This window comes from Haplochromis burtoni, unplaced genomic scaffold (genome assembly GCF_018398535.1).
Source record: "Haplochromis burtoni strain Fernald_Lab_line unplaced genomic scaffold, NCSU_Asbu1 Contig_632, whole genome shotgun sequence".
Lineage (NCBI taxonomy): Eukaryota > Metazoa > Chordata > Actinopteri > Cichliformes > Cichlidae > Haplochromis > Haplochromis burtoni.
The window spans coordinates 210479-229964 of NW_024582993.1; the positions used below are offsets into that span (position 1 = coordinate 210479).

General features: G+C 39.4%; 1 protein-coding gene across 3 annotated transcripts in view; it reads left to right on the forward strand.

Annotated features, from left to right (window-relative positions):
- The window catches only part of LOC121811735, a 39845-nt gene that overhangs the window by 19910 nt on the left and 449 nt on the right, over nt 1-19486 (forward strand). The window contains exons 4-10 of one of the 3 annotated variants that reach the window (XM_014329816.2): nt 435-552; nt 1312-1435; nt 4939-5012; nt 5120-5177; nt 5432-5461; nt 7472-7685; nt 9213-18987. In XM_014329816.2, coding sequence (XP_014185302.1) covers nt 435-552; nt 1312-1435; nt 4939-5012; nt 5120-5177; nt 5432-5461; nt 7472-7685; nt 9213-18987 — 10393 coding nt within the window. Of the gene's footprint in view, nt 1-434; nt 553-1311; nt 1436-4938; nt 5013-5119; nt 5178-5431; nt 5462-7471; nt 7686-9212; nt 19415-19486 lie in introns of those variants that run through there. The other 2 variants (XM_042214948.1, XM_042214949.1) reach the window with 2 other exon arrangements.

The window sequence follows — 19486 nt, forward strand, 5'->3', positions numbered from 1 at the left end:
ACCCTTGCTCTTTTTTTAATTATCTTTTCTCTGATCTTGTTTTTGTTTGGTCCGTCAGTAGTTGTAAAGTGGCACAGATGAGAATATGCAAATGCCCTTGGTGTGTGGCTGCTTTTAAAATTCATGTGCCATTTTAATACTGTCATCAAGCTGTTTTTGAGCCCTTTGAATAGCATGTTGAATGACAAAACAAGGCTGGAAATGATTATGACAGCTAATACAGGACAAAATGAGGAAGTAGCTTTTGTAGCTAAAGCAATAGTAGCTCCTGATAGCAATCCTTTAGAAATTTCTGGTTTAATTTTTGTTTTTGTTTTTTTCCATTTTAAAAATTTCTTATAACGAAGTTACATTACAACACAGTTATTGTTTCATTCTTTTATTCAGTGACATTTTATCATCATCATCATCATTTGTTACTTGAATTTGCACAGTGAGATCAACCAGCTGGACCTCGGCCTTATTGTTGAGGTGTGGAACAAAGGTCTCATCTGGGACACCATGGTGGGGACTGCATGGATTCCATTAAAAAGTATTCGACAATCAGAGGAGGTCAGAACTTACACCCACACAAAAAGTCAAGTACAAGTGAATTTTAGTCCAAACGTTTGAGGTGGAAAAAAGCCACTTGAAATCCATCCATTAGAAGTAACAAGATACAGCATTTAACTTCATCAACCAATAGATGTTAAATTAGTAAAATTAACAAAAGACAAAACAAAAGTTTGTACCTTTACATAAATATTGCTCAGTCTTTCTGCATTTTTCCCTAGAAAGAGATATGCAAGTAATTCCAGTTGGCACATCAAAGATGTGAAATGATGGTCTCATAAAAGGGACACTTTGAATTTTTAGTCGTACTAAAAATTCAAATGCTACAATAAGTAAATGCAGACACCTGTGTGTTGGCTATGTTCTGTTCATAAATACTGGATTCCTAAACCTAAGGTAAAGTAATATAGAAATTTCAAGTATAAAGGCAGTTTCAAATAAAATAAACATTTGAAAATGATGAATATGTTAAATATGTTACACAATGATTACAGTTACAGGATGATTGGAAATCAAAAAGTTAAAATTTTATTTTTTTACATACAAAAAAGTAGTTTATACAAAAATGTTTCTTGTTTGACCCACATAATACTAAGAAAATGAACTTTGAATTTTTCACTAGATTGAACATACTTCATTATAAATGCTGCTTGGCTTCACTATTTGAGCTACAAATAGTAAAAACGCAGGCATAAACTGAAGAATACATGCAAAGGCATTGTCTGTGTAAATAAATGAATGTGTTTAATTTCATTTCAGGAGGGCTCAGGTGAATGGCTTTTCCTGGATGCAGAGGTCCTGATGAAAGCTGATGAGATATATGGCACGAAGAATCCGACGCCTCATCGAGTCCTGTTGGATACTCGTTTCGAACTGCCTTTTGGTGAGATTGAAGCTGAAACCATTTTAGCTGCACAATAGACTTCCAGAGTCTAAGACATACAGTTGTTCAGTTGATTGAACCACACTTGTAAATACCGTTAAAGCTCTTATGTAAGATGTTTTGTAATAGATACATTAGTGATTCTGGTTGCCTTAGGGTGAATCAAACCTTGATCTGGAGAGTTACTCAAAGGTCACAAATGTTTCCTGCTGAAATGTCAGGAACCAAAAAAAAAAGTGTCGAGCCTGGAGCAGTGTGTAACATCATAGCCTGGTATCCACTGGTCTTGTGCAGACATACGGTACCTAGTAGTAATTTCTTTTGAACAGAAAATCTAATGGCTAAACAGTTGAGTCCACAATTGTTGAACGACGATTCATAATTTTTGCATAGTTTTGCACCACTGCAGTGGATTTTAAATCAAATAATCATTGAATTTAAGACTTTCAACATTAACTCAATGATATTTACAAAAAAGAAAATATGAACGGTTTAGGAATCACATTAATTTTTAAATAAAGTCCCCAGAACAACCTGGTTTACACAAGATAAATATAAGGTCACATCATAACATTCTCCCTTTGTGCGGAGCCAAGCAGGATTTTATGGCTAGAAGCAGTCCAGATATTTGTCTTAGATATTTTCCTGACGGTGTAACATCCCGTATCTGGTGCCTTTGAGAATGAGACGCCTGTTTCTGTCCTGCATAAGCTGAGGTCACTAATTCAACAATAGCAGACCTTCCTTTATTAATTTAGGTTCCGTAAATATAATTTTGTCTTTGCCAGGTTGTCCTGTTGTGGCCAACAGGATTTAGGAACCATTAGAAATATCCAAAAGCATTTCTAACATGAGAAAGAGGAATATATGACTCTGAGTTTGGGTCCATTTGCCACTTAATCAGTGTTTTCTAGAATGATCCATGTCAGAATATGAATACAGATTTCATTAAAGGTGCATTTATTTATTTGGCTACATAGGGGCAGAAAATCTGGTAGAGTGGTAGATCACAGACTGTGTGTAAAAAGATAGACAGCCACTATAATTCCAGCTACTGATTTCTGGACTAGCCAGAGGTTGACAAGAGTGTTAAGTTCTTAGAATCGGTTGATGCTGATAATGTTGGAATTTCGCTTACCTTTATTTGCTCTCAAAGGTACCAACACAACAAGGTCCACATCAGTTTACACACATACTGGATTAAAAATCAGTGGCACCAGGTCTTATGACTTAAGAAATGTAGAAAATTTGGTTCGAATCACTGTCAGTATGTTTAAAAAAAATCGATTTCCCGATTCAAATCGATTTTAGTTTGAATAATCTTGCCGTTTTGCTTCCACCACAATAGAATCACACTTCCTGCACAGCTCTTTCTCTCTCTCAGTGTACTTCAAGAACAGTTTCCCATGTCAAATCTGTGTTTTAGATCTCTGCATTATTCGCTTGCTTAGTACGCACCAGTCTACCGTTGTGTTCAGCACTGTCGCCATCACTGCTTTTTTTTGTTTTGTTTTTTTTCTTCCAAAAATGACCTCTGACAAGAAAGCCTCATTTCTGCTGTTCAATATCAAAGAAATTTAAACCTTTACAAATTATGCCAAATTGCAAAACGCTTAGCTGTGTCTCTAATAAAAACCTTTGTAACTTTGCTCTGCTTCACCTCAGCAGCATCAGGTCATGTTCATATGTTGATTTATGGTTTTCTTCAGTTTTTGATCTACTGTAGAATATTTTTAAGGTGGTTATCTGCTATAAAAAGCCAGGCCAGGAAAATCTCCTTCACGTTTTTCTGCATTTTATCCTCAGTTACTTTGACACAAAGGAATCTCCTGTGATGATTAAACCTCTAATGAAGTCTCACAAGTTTCAGTTTTGTTTTTATACATAGATGTAAATTATGGATATGTACTGATAATTGATCAGAATTATAATACTTCCGATTGTCTGAGTCAAAATCGAATCGAATTGGGACTTTGTGAATCGGAACTTAATCGATTATAAAAATCGAAATCGATACCGCGCCCTAGTCAGTATGTCCAGGGGATATCAGGAAAGAGCTGGAACACTGAGTGTCTGCAGCCATCTATAAAACATGGTGGAGGATCTGTAATTTTTGAAGCTACATCTCAGGCAGTGATATTGGAGATCTGTTGTAAAGTGATGAAATTTTACATTCAGAAAAGGGTGATCAGATATTGATTCACTGTATAATAACATCTGGAAAGAATCTAATTGGTAGTGGCTTTGTTTTATAGCATTAAAATGATCCCAAACACACTGGCAGGGCAGTTAAAGCATAGCTGGGTAAAAAAAAAAAAAAAGAAGTACACACTATAGAATGCTAGTCAGGGATCAACATTATTGAAGAGGTATGGGATCAAAGAACTGTCCAAAAAGCTACCATCATCCAAAGAAGAGCTTTAGAATGTCCTTCAGGATGTCTGGGGAACAATTCCTGAACGCTACTTAAAGAAAGTACAAGAAAGATTGCCTAAGAAAGTCCAGGCTGTGTAAAAGGATAAAGGTAGTCAAGACAATATTGACTTTTAAGCTCATTACATTTAGAAACTCTGTTTCTGTCTTGTATACTGTATTTCATTTATGTTTCCACATATTTCAATAAATGGTTGCACCTTTATATAATTTTTCTCAGCAAAATGAGGGTTGACTCAAGACTACAATACTGTAGATGAAATATGAACTGTAGTTCAGCTTGGTGTTTGCGGTCATCTATAAATAAAGACTAAATATCCTGACATTTGGTGCTTGCTAGGAATCAAAAACAGCTGAATTTACCTGATATTGGCAAGTTTTTCAATATTAAAGTTTGATTCACATTTAAAAGTATTAGTTACCGGTAATTAGTTATTGTATGGTGAAGTGTCCTTTGTGCTCCCACCACCTTTTTGTACTTGACCACTACACTGTTTTAGTACTGCACTGCATGTAATGCTTAAGCCTTGTGATCAAAAGGCATCAGAGTTGAAGCAGAGTGTCCACTGTGTGGGAGAGAGCCTCTTCCTCTGTATTAAGAGGAGCCCTTTTAAGGTTGCAGGAGCCCATCATGACTCTGCGCTTCCAAAGCCATTCATTAAAGCCGTGGGTTTGTGGTGTCTTTGAAGCCCTAGCCTTTGTGTTGTGTGTGGCCTTTAATGTGCATCTGTCTACAGTGCAGTGCAGATCCCCCTTTCAAGTACGACTAGTCTACCAGACATCATATCAAACAGTAAATGTAGAGTAATTATTTTGTATTTTTCACTTAAAAGTTATCTTTTGATTTTTTTGTGTATTTGAAATTTAATGTTGTATTATAATTTTTCAGGAAACCTGTAACTTGCCACACTGTACACTTGACATTTATTTTGTATGTTTCTGCTAACTTACTATTTTCTTCATTTCCAAACAGCTCATAAAAAATTGAACAGACATAAAATGTATTATGACAGCATACTGGGAAATGAAGCTTGAAGTTTATATTTGCTGCATGCATATTTTTGTACCAGATATCCCGGATGATGAGGCACAGTATTGGACTGGCAAACTGGAGCGCATCAACAGAATGGGAATCCATGATGAGGTAAAATACAGTTTTTACCAGAAAGTTTTAATATAAAATGAAGTTTATTATTCCAGTCAATAAAGAATGCTATTATATGCACATTTTACACTCTCTGTCCTCTCTAGTACTCTCTTCAGGAAGATGTTCAGAGTCACCCATTGCCATTTGCGGCTTCCCAGTGCTGTGAGTACCTGAATGTGTTGTACTTTTAACCTCTAGATGGAGCCAGTTTTCTATCTTTCTGGATCTCAGACTCATTTGTCTTGTTACTTCTATTTTATTCTTTTTCTTTTAAATCTCTTGTGACAATTTATGTGTTTGTTTGCCACTTATGGGGCTCCCTCATTGTCCAATTATTACAACACAGGAGCACTTAAGTCTTCTTTGTTTACACAATCCCCGACTCCTCTGACTTGTTACATCTGCACTTTTACCAGGCAACTATTTCGGATGGGCTGATTCACTGAGTATGTAACACACTTTGATGAAATTCTCCCCCTTGGCCAATCCTCTTTCCCCTTCTGCATGTCATAAAGCCCCATGTGCCCCTTGTAACACGTAAACCATAAGGTTCCCATTCAATTAATTCACATTAAATTTTTTTCTTTCCTCACTGCATTCATTGATTACCTTTTGACATTTTCTCCCATTGCTGTTTTCTTGTTTTCTACAATATGCCCTGTGCTGATGTTAGAATGTTTTTTTACAACACATATATCATTTATTATTATATTGTGTACATTCCAGAAAAGAGCCAGAAAAGTAATCTTCTGATGCATAACAAACATTGCTAGAAGTCTGACTAACAATGGAAGCCCCTATTACGTGTTTAATGTAGGGAATTGCAGTTCCTTCACAGAGATGACAGGTGGCAGTCTTTGCTAAATATTTATGAATCACTTCTTATGGCTTTATCACTTTGAAACGACAAACCCCAGCCTAGCTATCTCCCTAGCCAATACTTGCCTTATGGTTAGCTTTTAGAAGACGTTGTCTTTGAACTGGTAAGGTCAGTTTCAAGAAGTGGTGTATTTTGGTGCTTTCCTATATGAAGTTATACAAATTATTATGAAGCTGTGTGGGGTGAACACCTACAAACTGTCTTCTTCTCTGTAATTCAACACAAGGTTGCCCCTTTGTAAAATGATTCTTTTATGTTTTTGTGTATAAATATAGAGGCTTAACTGGGCTAACAAGAAATAAAGTTCACAATCTTTACTTTTCTTATAGAAAATTATTCTGTAGATGAATCTATGGGATCATACAGCTAGAGAGGTGAAGAACAGCTCTTTGCCTTACATTTAGCACAAGTGCTTGCGTGTACAGCACTTTATTTTCTTAGTGGGGCAACAAACAGTGCAAGCAGTGATGTAATGGTTTGATATATTCATGACTATGAATTTCCCAGGCTACATGTGCACAGGTGGGAGTTTTGTTTAAGTAAAGCCACATGAGGCAAATTGTTTTGTTAGAAACTTTGTCTTGTGTTGCACTGTAACCCTGTTAGTGATGACCAATTATTTTAGTATGTTATAAACAAAAATCAGCATCACAAAAAAATAATATTTTTGCTATAAGAGCAAGGGGAAGTCTGTATTTACCTGAAAATAATAAGAGTGATCCTGACGAAATCTGTTTTTATCCTGCATGGAAATCTTTTCATTCAGAAGATTCTCTTGCCTTCTTAATTGAGAATGACTATACCAGAGTGCAGTGCCATTCTGTGGGTCTGTCCACTCTGTTTACTTCGAATAAATCACTTTCAAATAACCCCAGGGTTGTACACAATTAGCTCTTATAATTCTACAAACCTATTGCTAGTCAGTTAGTCAGCTTTATTTTTTTATTTTTCTGCTAGGATCCAGAATTACAGAATACTCTCTTCTTTCTTGTTTAGTAAAAGTTGCATCTTATATTTTGTTCTTGAAATACTTACATCAATTGCACAATTTTTTTATGACATTTTATGATGTGAAATCTATTAAAACATAATCAGAATAATTCTGTCATATCAGGGCCAGTAACATTTATTAAAATAACCGCACAAAGTTTTCTTGGCTGCAGATTTGTGTAGCTCTGTGTCCATTTGTTGCTTTCCTGTCCTACTCAGGCATCATTATAATGGTTAAGAGTGTGTCCAGAAACTGCCATATTTTGCAATTTGTATTCAATATTTTGCTTTTTTTGCAGAAGACCTGTACTGCTTTGCACTTGACCCATAGCTTTTAGAAAATTTTAAATGTTTGCATTTTTAACTTTTCCCCTAGCATCAGGTAACTGTGGTTTGTTTATTTTTTCAGCTTTTTGCATTTTTATATTTAATAAAAATTCAAACAAGAATACATACACTTCTTTTACATAAATAATCAGCAAGGTTTGATAGAAAAATGAAGCCATCTAACTAAACGTACTTGATTCCACAATTTTACAATCTGTCAGGATGGGGTGTTTAGAGCTTGTCTTTTTACCTGCTGCAGCCTTGGATGACCAGGACAGTGCTGTAGATGACCGGGATAGCGATTATCGCAGTGAGACCAGTAACAGTTTGCCTCCACGTTACCACACAACTGCTCAGCCCAACTCATCTATGCACCAGTACCCGATGGGGCCTCGGCCACAGCATCGCCCGGATGGCTGCACAGACTCTGTCCACAGTTTCGACCTGGACTACAGGGACCCAAGAGGAAGCAGGTAGACAGGGTCGCCCAGGGATACCTTCACTCACTCATGCACTCCTGAACAGACACTCTTTATCCTTACACATACTGGCAGTGTAGCCTGATGGTTCTTGCTTCCACTGCAGCAGTTAGTTTTGATGGGTTGCTTTATTGTGTACTGCTGTCGTCTAATGCAAAGTAATATAATCACGGTGGTAATGGCTGTATTTGCCTTTTGTTTTTACACAAATAGTGCAAAACTTAAGAAGTGCTTTTCAATAATGTAACTGAAAATGAGTTGTCTATTCATTATGACCTCAAAAATAATCAGAGTTAAATCAACATCAATGAAATTATAAAGGTAAATCATGCAAATGTAATTGGTATCATAATGACATTACTTGTGCCTCCGTTAATTAGGGTTTAAAACCTAGTCAGAAGTGTTTACTTTAGATAAGATTGTTTCACAGAGAGAATTGGTAATTACCTCTTAATTAATTTTGTCATGAATAGTTTACCTGATCAAAAGCCCATGTTTTTGTCTTCCGTACATCAGGAAGAATATCAGGATTATTTGTTTACTGTTGGCCAAATGGCCAAAATAAAGTGTTTATATGATGATTGTTACTAACATACAAAAATAATATATTCTTTTTTGTTGTTATTATGGTCACTACAACGCCACTAAAATGCTGTCAGGAAGTATTTGGTCCAGAAGACAAATATTCTTGGTTCATGGACTTTAATCTTGTGCGCTTGCCGTAGCATGCATGCGCACCAGTGAGACTGCTATAAATCTGCCTGTGTTGACTGATAGGGAGTTGATCCGGATAATTCTACATCAGAAAAAAAATGTGATTACAGTCACAGAAAAAAAAAACCCTTCATTGTTCATGTTTCTTTTTGTCTTGAGGGTGTGTTGGGTTGTTTAAAGTTTCTGTTAGTTTGAAATGCTCTGGGTATATCACAAAGAGGAAATCCCTCGTTCACACCTCTGGAGGAAATAGGTCAGTGACAGACACATGCCTTTCAGTTGTAACATAAAAACCTCTACCATGAATGCCATATGGTGGTGATTTTGCGGACATTTCCTGTTAAGACTTTTACAGACAGACTGTGGAAGTGCTGATAAGCGTGTTTGTTGCAGTGGGGATTTACAACAATCTAAATTCAGCGAGGCACGTGCAAACATGGAGCTATATGCACACAATCTCACACTTGCAAACAAAGAGTTTTATTACCCCTGTCAAATGTATGAAATGTGTAACATGTTATGTTCTAGTCTTTTGGTATGCCTTCTGGGCAGTTTAGTTAAGATCATCAAAAACTGCAAAAAATGTTTATTAAAGAATGCAATGTTACATATTGCTTATCATATATATTATAGATCAGGTCATCATTACAAAAAGATTTATTTAGATTTGTTTCTGTCATAATTTACTGTGTGGCTTAACTTGTGTTTCTGTTTGCATTTTTTCTTTTTGTATGCCTCTTTTCCATCCCTTTATCCATTCCCACACCCTCATTAAATTTTTTTTACTTAAAAAAAAAAAAAAAAAAGAAGCTCTTTAAACCAGAAAGGAAGAGTCAGAATTATACCTGTAGATTCTGGCATGGGGGTTGAAGATTGGGAAAACAAATACAAGGGGCAAAGCAAGCCACAGCTAAGTGACTTTATAGATGATGAAGACAGCGTTATCTTTCGCATGGGAAGACCCTACTCCGAGCTATCACATTCACCTATCCATCAGAATACAAAGCATAGTGGTGGTCTGCCTGCCACCTATCCTGAGGGTTATGATACTATTGATCGTCGGCGAAAGAAAAAGATTACAGACCCAGGAGGGTTTCTCAGTCCAGAAGCAGACAAAATGAGAAAAGAGACCTTTCCCGCTGACCTTGCACTCCTCCGTGAGAAAAGAGGGGAGCTTTTCATGCGACAGGTAGCAGAGATGCAGGAAGAGGAGGAGCGTATGACATCAGATCTGAGACCATATCAGAATGGGCTTCTCTACAAAACAAGGATGTGGGCTAAAAATGAGCTGGACAGCACTTTGGAGAATTATGTGGCATACAAAAAAGGTCAAGATGCTAGAAGGAAGGCACAGTTTGATTTTGAAATGGAGAACCCTCTGCACCACCCTATAGGAGCAGAGGACAGTGTTAATGACATTGCCTTTATGGCTGATGAGTGTCGCTCAGAGAACAAAAGACATTATAAAGATAGGCATTCTTTCTCCTATGAGGACCACATAGAACATTCACAGTGCCTTTGGGAGAAGTATGGGAAACCTAAATCAGGAGGATGGGTTTCAGAGGCAATGCTCTCTCCTGTAGAAGAGCCAAGTGATGAATATGTTGATCCTATGGATGAGCTTCAATGTCTTGTTGAAACAGTGTCTGAATACCTGGCTGAAAAAGAAGAGGAAATTAGCAAATATGGATCCCTGCCTAAATCAAGCAAGTCTAGGCTGTCCTCCTATGGTAGCAATAGAACTGATTCATTTGGGGAGGAGCAAAGTAATTCAAAGGATTTAAGAGAAGAATCCCAATCACATGCTGCTTCTGATCAGGGCATTTCAGGAGTAAAAAATGCCATGAGCTCATTGTTTACTTCTCTCACTGACAAAGTTGGTGGAGGCCCTAAACAACCTGCCCTATCTCCACAAGTATCATCTGCACAATCCTCACAATCTGGACTAACAAAATTGTTGTCCTTCATTCCTAAGTCAAATAACACAGCTCCCGTAGCTATTGTCTCTCCAGTAGAAAGTTCTCCTGAAAAGTCATTCAATTCTTTGCCTTCTCACCCACCACATGATGCCAAAATACACAGTCATCATCAAGAAACACAAACTCCCAGCAGGTGTCAGACTCAAACAAGTGCAAAAGACCATGTACCCAAGCTTGTAACCAAACCTCAAAGTGCTCCAGAAAACTCAGTCTTGGGTAGATTAAATCCTTTGAAGCTTTTTTCAGCTGATAATGTGAATTTGGCTGAATGCAAACAGGCGTTGGAATCCACATGTTCTCAGAGTCATACACAATTGGAAGAGAGATGGCTTGATAACAGAGGTAGTGAATCAGAAAAATTAAGAAGACTTTCACATGAAAAATATTCAGGACAAAATTGTGATAGAAACTTATATGAGACACAAATTCAGTCAATTTTGAATAAAGGGAGTATTCCTGTTCCAGAGCCAGAAAGGTCAACTGGGCCAACACATTCTGTAAACACCAGTTTCTTTAGCCCTTTTAAGAAGTCATTAAGTTCTCTGATCACACCTGCTGCCCCTGTTCCCCCCCACGGAGCTCCACCTGTGGCAGTTTATCCAGTGTTTAGAACCACAGAGAGCCCCCAACTAGAGGAACCAGTTGAAGACCCAGCATTGACTAGTAAGCCTAAAGTACCTTTCTCTTCATCTGAAAACGTTTCCATTCAGCCACGTCCCAAAGCAGAAGGTGGTGTGCTTTCTGGTTTTTTAAAGTTTGCATCCAGTGAAGACATCAGTGCCTCCATAAAAACACAGAATCCTCAGCATGATCTGACTTCAACAACTTCGACCACCTTGACCAAGAATCCTCCTGTGCACCAGGAAAATAGTGAGAAAGGGTGGTTTTCCAGCATATTCAACCCTACCCCAGCACCCTCTGGTCTAGACCAGAATGTAATCTGTAATCAGCAACCTCAGAACAGTAAACTGTCATCTGTCTCACAAGCCCAACATACATCAAATCAGAAATCTGGAATGCAGCAGCAGACTGTCAATCAACCAAAACAAGGTGGACTGCTATCTGGAATTCTTACATTTGGCTCTAGTAGTGACTTATCTGGCCATTTATCACAGCATGCTAACAATCAGCCATTCAACAGAAATAATCCCACACAATTTTCCCAACACACGGCCCCAGAACAAACCTCTTCAACTCCACAGATGGGGGGCCTTCTCTCAGGTTTATTGAACATTTCATCTACCAAAAACCTGCAACAAAAGGGACAATCTCGTGATAGTGAAGCACAAAGGAATATTCCCGGCAATTACTTTGGTCAGCAGCAGACTTCACACAGAACTCAGCAAACACACACTGCAGAAAAGGGACTGCTATCTGGCTTGCTCAAATTTGAATCCTCTGAGAATATTTCAAGGAGTCAAACAGTTCACCACCAAAGCAGTCAACAAGGTCCAAGCCAACTGAGTACTCAAGGTCCAAGCCAAGGTCATCCTATTAAAAACATTCCTCAGAATCACCAAGGTGTCCGATACGAGACAAATAAACCAGGATTTGCTCGACAGCAGACTGTTCCACTTCAGCAAGCACCATCCCAACAAGGTGGTTTTCTATCTGGACTTTTCAAATTTGCTTCAGCAGACAACATAAACACACAAAGTCAACCATCAGCTCATCAGCATGGATTGACACTAAGCAAATCCAATAATGAGCCAATAAAGACAACGAATATCCAAGTTTCTAGTCAAGATCAGCCAAAAAATAGCACAACGCAAAAAACAACACATGCAAGTAGTCTGTTGTCTGGACTTTTTAAATCCCCTTCAGAAAACACAGCTCAACAGTTGCAGCCCAAAAACACCTATGAAACACAACAGCAAAACAAAATACCACATAACCAGACTGATCCAACACAGATAGAGACAGCGGGTCAATCGGGAGTGCTCTCAGGGTTTTTAAACAAGTTTACAAAATCAAATGAAAGTATTCACACAACCTGTCAAACATCAACAGAACAACCACCTCAAGAAAGGGCCAATAATTATACAGTTACAATGAAAAGCCCACTGCAAAAACAGCCACACAATAATATGACACAACAACAATCAAAAGAAAAGGCAGAAAAAGAGAAAAGAACAAGTCAGATAAGTGGACAACAGACTACTTCAGCCAAGTTCATAGAGTCTTATTCTGACATATTAACAAATGCTAATGTAAACCTTGGAAGGGATGGTTTACAAAAAGACAATCCAGATTCTCTCAATCCAGGAAAGAGTAGACATGCTTTAATCAGTGTACCTGTGTCAGTCGATACTGAGAGTTTGGATTTGCGTACATCAGCTACTTTTGCAAGATCTCTTCAGAGCTGCACGACATACTCCTCAGTGAGCACTGGTAATTTGCCTCAGTTATATAATTCTGGTTCATTTAGGTCAACTAACCCAATGGCCTATAGTGCAGGAAATATCCATTCCCTTTTACAAAGTTGTGCAACTTCACCAGTCATGACCATGCATCCATATATTGGTGGAAGCTCTCCATCTTTATACAGTGCTACAAGTCAAAACCTTTATCAGTTATCTGCATATGCAGTAAGTCCCTCTTATGATGAAAACCAGTGGATCCGTGAAAGTGCTCTGTGGCAGCAGTTTCAGGATGAGTCACTAGGTTATCATTTCCCAGTAGAGAATCAAGGATATAGGCTGAGTTCTGAAAGTACACCATTACCAGTACCTGAGAATCAGAACACTGTGCAATGGCAAGGTGTTGTTTATCACCAAGAAAAATATAAACCACATCAGTGTGAAGGATATAGAAATGATGATCTATATCCAAAGAGAAAATTATGGAATAGTTATGAAGACTTGGGAAATATAGAACATTTACCCAATGAGGAAGGTGTGTTGAACTTAACTACTAAACAGAGTAATGCCAAGTTTGGGAAATGGCATTCATTTAATGATGGTAGCACTTATAGCTTGAATGGTGTTTCATATCATGAAGGGTATTATGAAGAAACTGCTCCAAGCTTATCTTATTCAGCTAACTGGCAATATGGAATGGATAATCCAGACTCACAGCATGTTCACACCAATGGCATGATCCATCACAGTCAGCTTAATTTGAATAGACCAGTAGATCCTCCAAGGGCAAATATAGACCTCGAAGACTCCCTGTACCTTGAAGACACTGAATGGTATCAACAGTGGCTGGCACTTTTGGAGCAAGGAATGTGGTGGCCAGCAGAAGACGGTGACTGTGGCTACTTTGTTTACACAGATCATGAGTATATTTATGCTTTACTTACAGATGCAGTGGGAGAATATGTGTATGCATGTGCCCCTGAAGGTGAATCTTGGGGAAATGCACAGCAGTTAGAAAGTTTTCCAAGTGCTTGGCTGAAGAATGAGATGGTTTTAGTCTGTGGCTTTAAAATTCCACTTTACAATGAAGATGAGCTTCTTTGGCTTCCAGGTCAAGATCACAGAGATTCTCAACTTCTAAATGCCCCCCTAGATTTGTCTGCTGCCTACAGAAAAGGAAATGAGATTATGAATTTAAATCTTGAACAATTCTCTCAAATGTTTGAGAATTCATTTCTGTCTCAAGGGCAGCCTGGTGTGGATTTCTCATCCTATACATTAAACAAAGTTAAGATGGATCCAAGACAGCCTAGTTATGTATATCAAGATTATTGTAATGACATCATTGACCTTTCATGTCATAATAGAGATCATATTGGCCCATATTGGAATAACCAGGAAGTAAAGACATTTCTTGCTCAAAAAGTTTCGGTCTCCCTGAATTCTACTCCTACAGCAAATTCTAATCAACACTTACTTTACAACTGTTACCAACCTAGCCAACAGCGGCGTTCATCAACTGCTGTTACAATAAAACATGTGAATGATGTATCAGAGGAAGAATGGAGGAAAAGAGTGTCTCCAGGAGAACAGCAACCTAATCGTCAGGTTAAGAAGATTTCTTCCCTAATAACCTCTTTTGTCAGCAAAACATCACAGGTTGAATTGAACAGTTCTAATAAGTCCACATGTGAGCAAGCCACTGACAAACAATCTAAAAGCATCCTTTCATCAGGATTTCAGAGTCTGAAGTCTAAGATCATCAGAGAAGAATCTACTGCCGTTGTAACTCAGACAGAAAGCTTTAAACAACAAATTGAAATGCCAGTTACCAAACAGGGTAGAATTTTGCCCACAGTACCAACAGCACCTCAAGTGACTCACCCTGCAACACACTCAACAAATTTGCATGCAACTCAGAAACCTAAACTTTCGCGGCAGACTACCATGGTACAACAAGTGACTCCACCAACAAACCTCAATGTGACAGTGCCTTTAGGATCAAAAGAATATCTTAGTAAACCTGCACCAACTGGACAACCTACATCTGATAAACCGATGGACATACCAGTGGGAAAACCATCTGAACAACCACAAGCAGGGTTGATGAACTTCCTAAAATCTGCAGTAGGAATGGAGGAAACCAAACCAGTTCTCAATAAATTTACTGACACATCTCCAAATCAACAGAGCAAAACTGGCAGCACAAGCTCCTTACCAGGAAGTGCCACTACAAATAAAGAGGCTACAGGAGTTTCAAATCTTTTGGGGTCAATCAGTAATCTGTTTAGCACTGAGCCCTCTCAACCACAAAAACAGCAAATCAAACCTAGTGTTACAGAGGATTCACTAACATCAGCATCTCGATCTAAAGGTATTCAGAGACAGCAAACGTTAGACCAAAGTGGCTCATCTAGGCCCATGCAGAGCCTAATCCCAGATAAAAATATATTGGAAGTGTCTACTCAGAGTATCCCTACAGGCTCTGCAGCCAGCCACTCACAATCTGTGCCGCCTGTTGCACAAACAACGCAGGAAACTGAAAGTAAACCATCTGGTGGACTGTTTGGATTTTCAGTTGGAGAAATATTCGGGGGATCAGCAGCATCTAACCAGTCTGGTCCTACTGGTCAACAGGAAGAATCACTTGGTAAAACTATATTTTCAATGTTTACAGGGCCAAATACTCAGCAGACTACAGATAAATCTGGGACATTGTCTCAAACACACCCATCAAGCACACCTTCACAGCCTTCTCAACAGGAAACACTTGGTAAAAGTTTATTATCAAAGTTGTCAGCATCAAGTCCTCATGCACCTCCTAACGAAACCAGGCCCAACACTGAGGCGCCACAGGGGGGAACTATCCCTCCAAAGGATCCTCCATCTACAGGGTTCCTTTCAATGTTCGGCAGTCACAGCACCCAACAATCTCAAAATCAAACTGGATCTTTTCTAGGGGGAATTCTTCCTGGGTCATCAAGTTCAGCTGAAAGCCCAATGAAGGGGCTGTTGTCAATGTTTAGTGATCCCAACCCGCCACAAACACCGTCATCAACAAGACCATTTCAAGAACGAGTAGTCCAGTCACAAACTCAACAACAAGGGGGACCACAGGCACAATCTAAACCACAAGAACAGCCTCTACCACAAGGACAAACAGCTACCTCTGTTCTTGGGGGTATATTCGGTGGATTGTCTGCCTCTACTGAAAATCCAAGAAAAACATTGTTTTCCGTGTTTAGTGGTCCTAGTTCCCCTCAACCACCAAGAACTGGAGGAGATACAAACATGCCCTACACACCAGGGACTGCAGTCCCAAAAGAACCAACCAAGAGTATGTGTTCTGTTTTTAACGATGTTTTGCCAACACCACAACAGACTACCAGTTCATCTGCTGCCACCTCTGCCAAAGAGTCCCCAGCTATTCATTCACAACAAAGTTCTTCCCAGATGGCATTTATTTCAAGTGACCATGTCCTCAAAGATGCCCCTTCTAGTGAATTCTCAGGGAACAAATCTGATAGTAACTCCTGTCAAGTGCATGCTGTCCCATCTAGTGATATTACAGTAGTTACCACAAATACTTGTGGTGACTCATTTGAAGCCAGTGATGTTATGTCTAAGCACTCAAATTTAGAATGTGGTGTTGTGCATAAGGAAATGAGCACAGAGAGTGCACCCCAGGATCCTTCTTTTTCTAAAGAACCTTCAGCCTCTGTGATTAGTGGATCAGACCCACATCCTCCATCTTCAACTGGATCTATCTCAGATGAGCCAGGAAAAGGTTTCCTTTCTTTATTTTCTACACCCAGCACTGAGCCAAGTTCTACCAAAACAGGTCTGTCAACTACAGGATCTACACCTGGATCATCGGGCCTGAAAGATCAATCAGCCAAGGGGTTATTTTCAGTGTTTGCAAGTTCTGCCCCTCAGCCCTCTTCACAGACTGGAAGTTCTCTGTTAGGGGCAATGTTTGGAGGTTCTTCACCTCAAACACCATCATCTCAAGTAGGAGGATCATTGCTAGGTGGGTTATTTGGAGGGTCTGTACCGCAGACTGCTCCACAAGCTAGTCTCAACAAGACTGGTGGTTCTGTTCCCCAAACTACAGGATCACAGCCAGGGTCATCATTACTTGGAGGCTTATTTGGAGGATCTGCTTCCCAGGCTGCTGGATCCCAGTCTGCTGGGTCTATTTTGGGTGGTATATTCGGTGGTTCAACAGTTTCATCTCTTGTGCAGACTAGTGGGTCCACAAGTGGAAGTTTTGGTGGGGCTGATCAGACTTCCGCAACTCAAAATAAAAACTCTATATTCGGAGGGATTTTGGGCAGTTCACCATCTCCAACAGCTGGTGTACAGACAGGTACATCTCTTCTAGGTAGTATTTTAACTGGCGCTTCTGGTCCAAATGACACAAGTTTGTTTTCAGTGTTTGGAGGATCTACTTCAGATGCAACAACTACTCCAACATCTAATAATGAAAAAATATCAACTACCACTCTCAACAGCACTACATCAACTGTAACTGATCAGCAAAAAGCCATTGACAGTAAAACTGTTTCAACTGGTGGTGATACAAGTGAAATTAATACTTTGATCAAAAGCAACGATCAAGTGGAAATCCCAAATACACTTGAGAATAAAGTTCAGCCTCTTGCTGCAAGCTTGTCTAAAGGTGAGGATAGTCTCATAGAAGAAGTAAGTTGCCAAGATACTGATAAGCAAACTGCTTTATCTGAAAAAAATCAGTCTAAAGAGTTTGAAATGTGTGCATCAACAGAACAAATTGTCAATTCAGAGATTGCAGGTAGTAGTCAGTTGAGTCAAGATACAAAAACATCTAATGCAGAAGAGGAAATGCCATTCCCTCAGTCTGTAAGTTCTTTGGTCCAAGAACAGCAGAAACCTCCAGTACCAGACAAGTCAGATACAGTTACTAGCTTCACGTCCACCCTTTTCAAACCAACCCCTACTCCCACTGAAGGTCAGCAACAGCAAAAGCCTTTTGGATTGGGAGGAACAGCACCCCAACCTTCCTCCATTCAGACTGGTGCGTCAATACTAGGGGGTATTTTTGGAGGCCCCAGTGCCCAGGCAGCGTCTCCCCAGACAGGTGGATCATTACTTGGAGGCTTATTTAAAGGGTCCGCTCCTCAGTCTGCTACTCAAGCCACTGCCCCCACCACCGGAGGTTCAATATTAGGTGGGATGTTTGGGGGAGGATCCAGTGCCAAATCTGCAGTTCCCCAGAGTGGTGGCTCATTACTGGGTGGAATGTTTGGAGCTTCTGGAGTTACACCTCATGCTGGTGGTTCTTTGTTTGGAGGTATGTTTGGAGGAGCTACTGGTCAGACTGCAGGATCACAAACTGGAGCATCAACTTTACTTGGTGGCATAGGAGGATCTTTGTTTGGGGCTATGGGACAACCACCTAAGCCATCTGAATCTGTGCCAGCTATACCAAAACCAACAGCCAGTGCAATGGGACAACCACCTAAGCCATCTGAATCTGTGCCAGCGGTACCCAAACCAATCACCAGTGCAAATATGATGGGCTCAACATTGCAAGATAAAGATCAAGTGAAGCCTGGCAGCTTAATAAATGACAGTGCTGGGGAAGCTGAAACAGCTTGTTTAAAAACTTCTACTGTTTCAAGTGCAGCAAAAGACATTTCTGTCATTCATCAGGTAGTTGACAATGAAAAAGAAAAGCCAGAAGGGGAGGGAGAAGTGATACATGAGAAGCCCATGGTTATTAAAGAGGACCCTGAGAGTAAAGAAAGTGACAAGTCAGTCCCACCTGATGTAACAGAGGCAGATGTTAATGTTACTTTACCTCCTAATCAGTTGCCCAACAATGCAGAGTCTTCTCAAGCTAAGTCTTTGTTTGGGTTTATATCAGCACAGAGCAATGCAGTAAAATCTCTTGGATCCCTGATGTCATCAGCACCATCACTTGCTTCATCATTGTCTCAGACAGAAGGAGGTAGTAGCCTAATTTCAGGGCTGAAAAACCTTTCTGGAGGCGTATTTCAAGAGGAAAAACCTAATACTGAAAAACAAGAGCCATCCACCATTTCATTACTGGGGGAAAATGCAGGTTTTCCTCAGCAGACACAGCCATCCAAATCACAAGCTGTCCCAGTTATAACTTCTCAACTCCAAACTAACAACAGTTCAGCAAGCAATGAGACTGTACAAAAGGTCGAAACAACTGAAGCCGAAAAAACTGTACCGGTAGGTTCCACAGATGATATAGCAACTCCCCAGATTTGCATCTCCACTCCTGATGTAGATCCTTCAGCATCCCTGACCCCAAAAGAGGAGGAAAGGCTTGTAGAAATTCACCCCTCTGCAGGTCCTAACTCTGGAGTGCAGCTGGACAACCAGTCTAATCTTCTGTTGAATACAAAAAGGCTAGTAAAAGTACAATAAATGGCATCCTCCCTCCCTGCCCCCATTTGTGAAGTGGGAATTTTGGGGAAAAAAAGTTTTTCCTATTCAGCTTTGCAGTCAATTTTCACTAATTTAGTTATTTTGTGTCTTTGTCTGTGTTGTTCAGTGTGGCCTTTTTGTGTTTAGTATCTGCTGTATCATTTGTCATTTTAAATCCGAATTCCACAACAATGTTGTATTGAGTTTTAACTTTCTGGCTGTATCTACATTGTACTCAAACATTCTTATTACTATTATCATTATATATATATATATATATATATATATATATACACACACA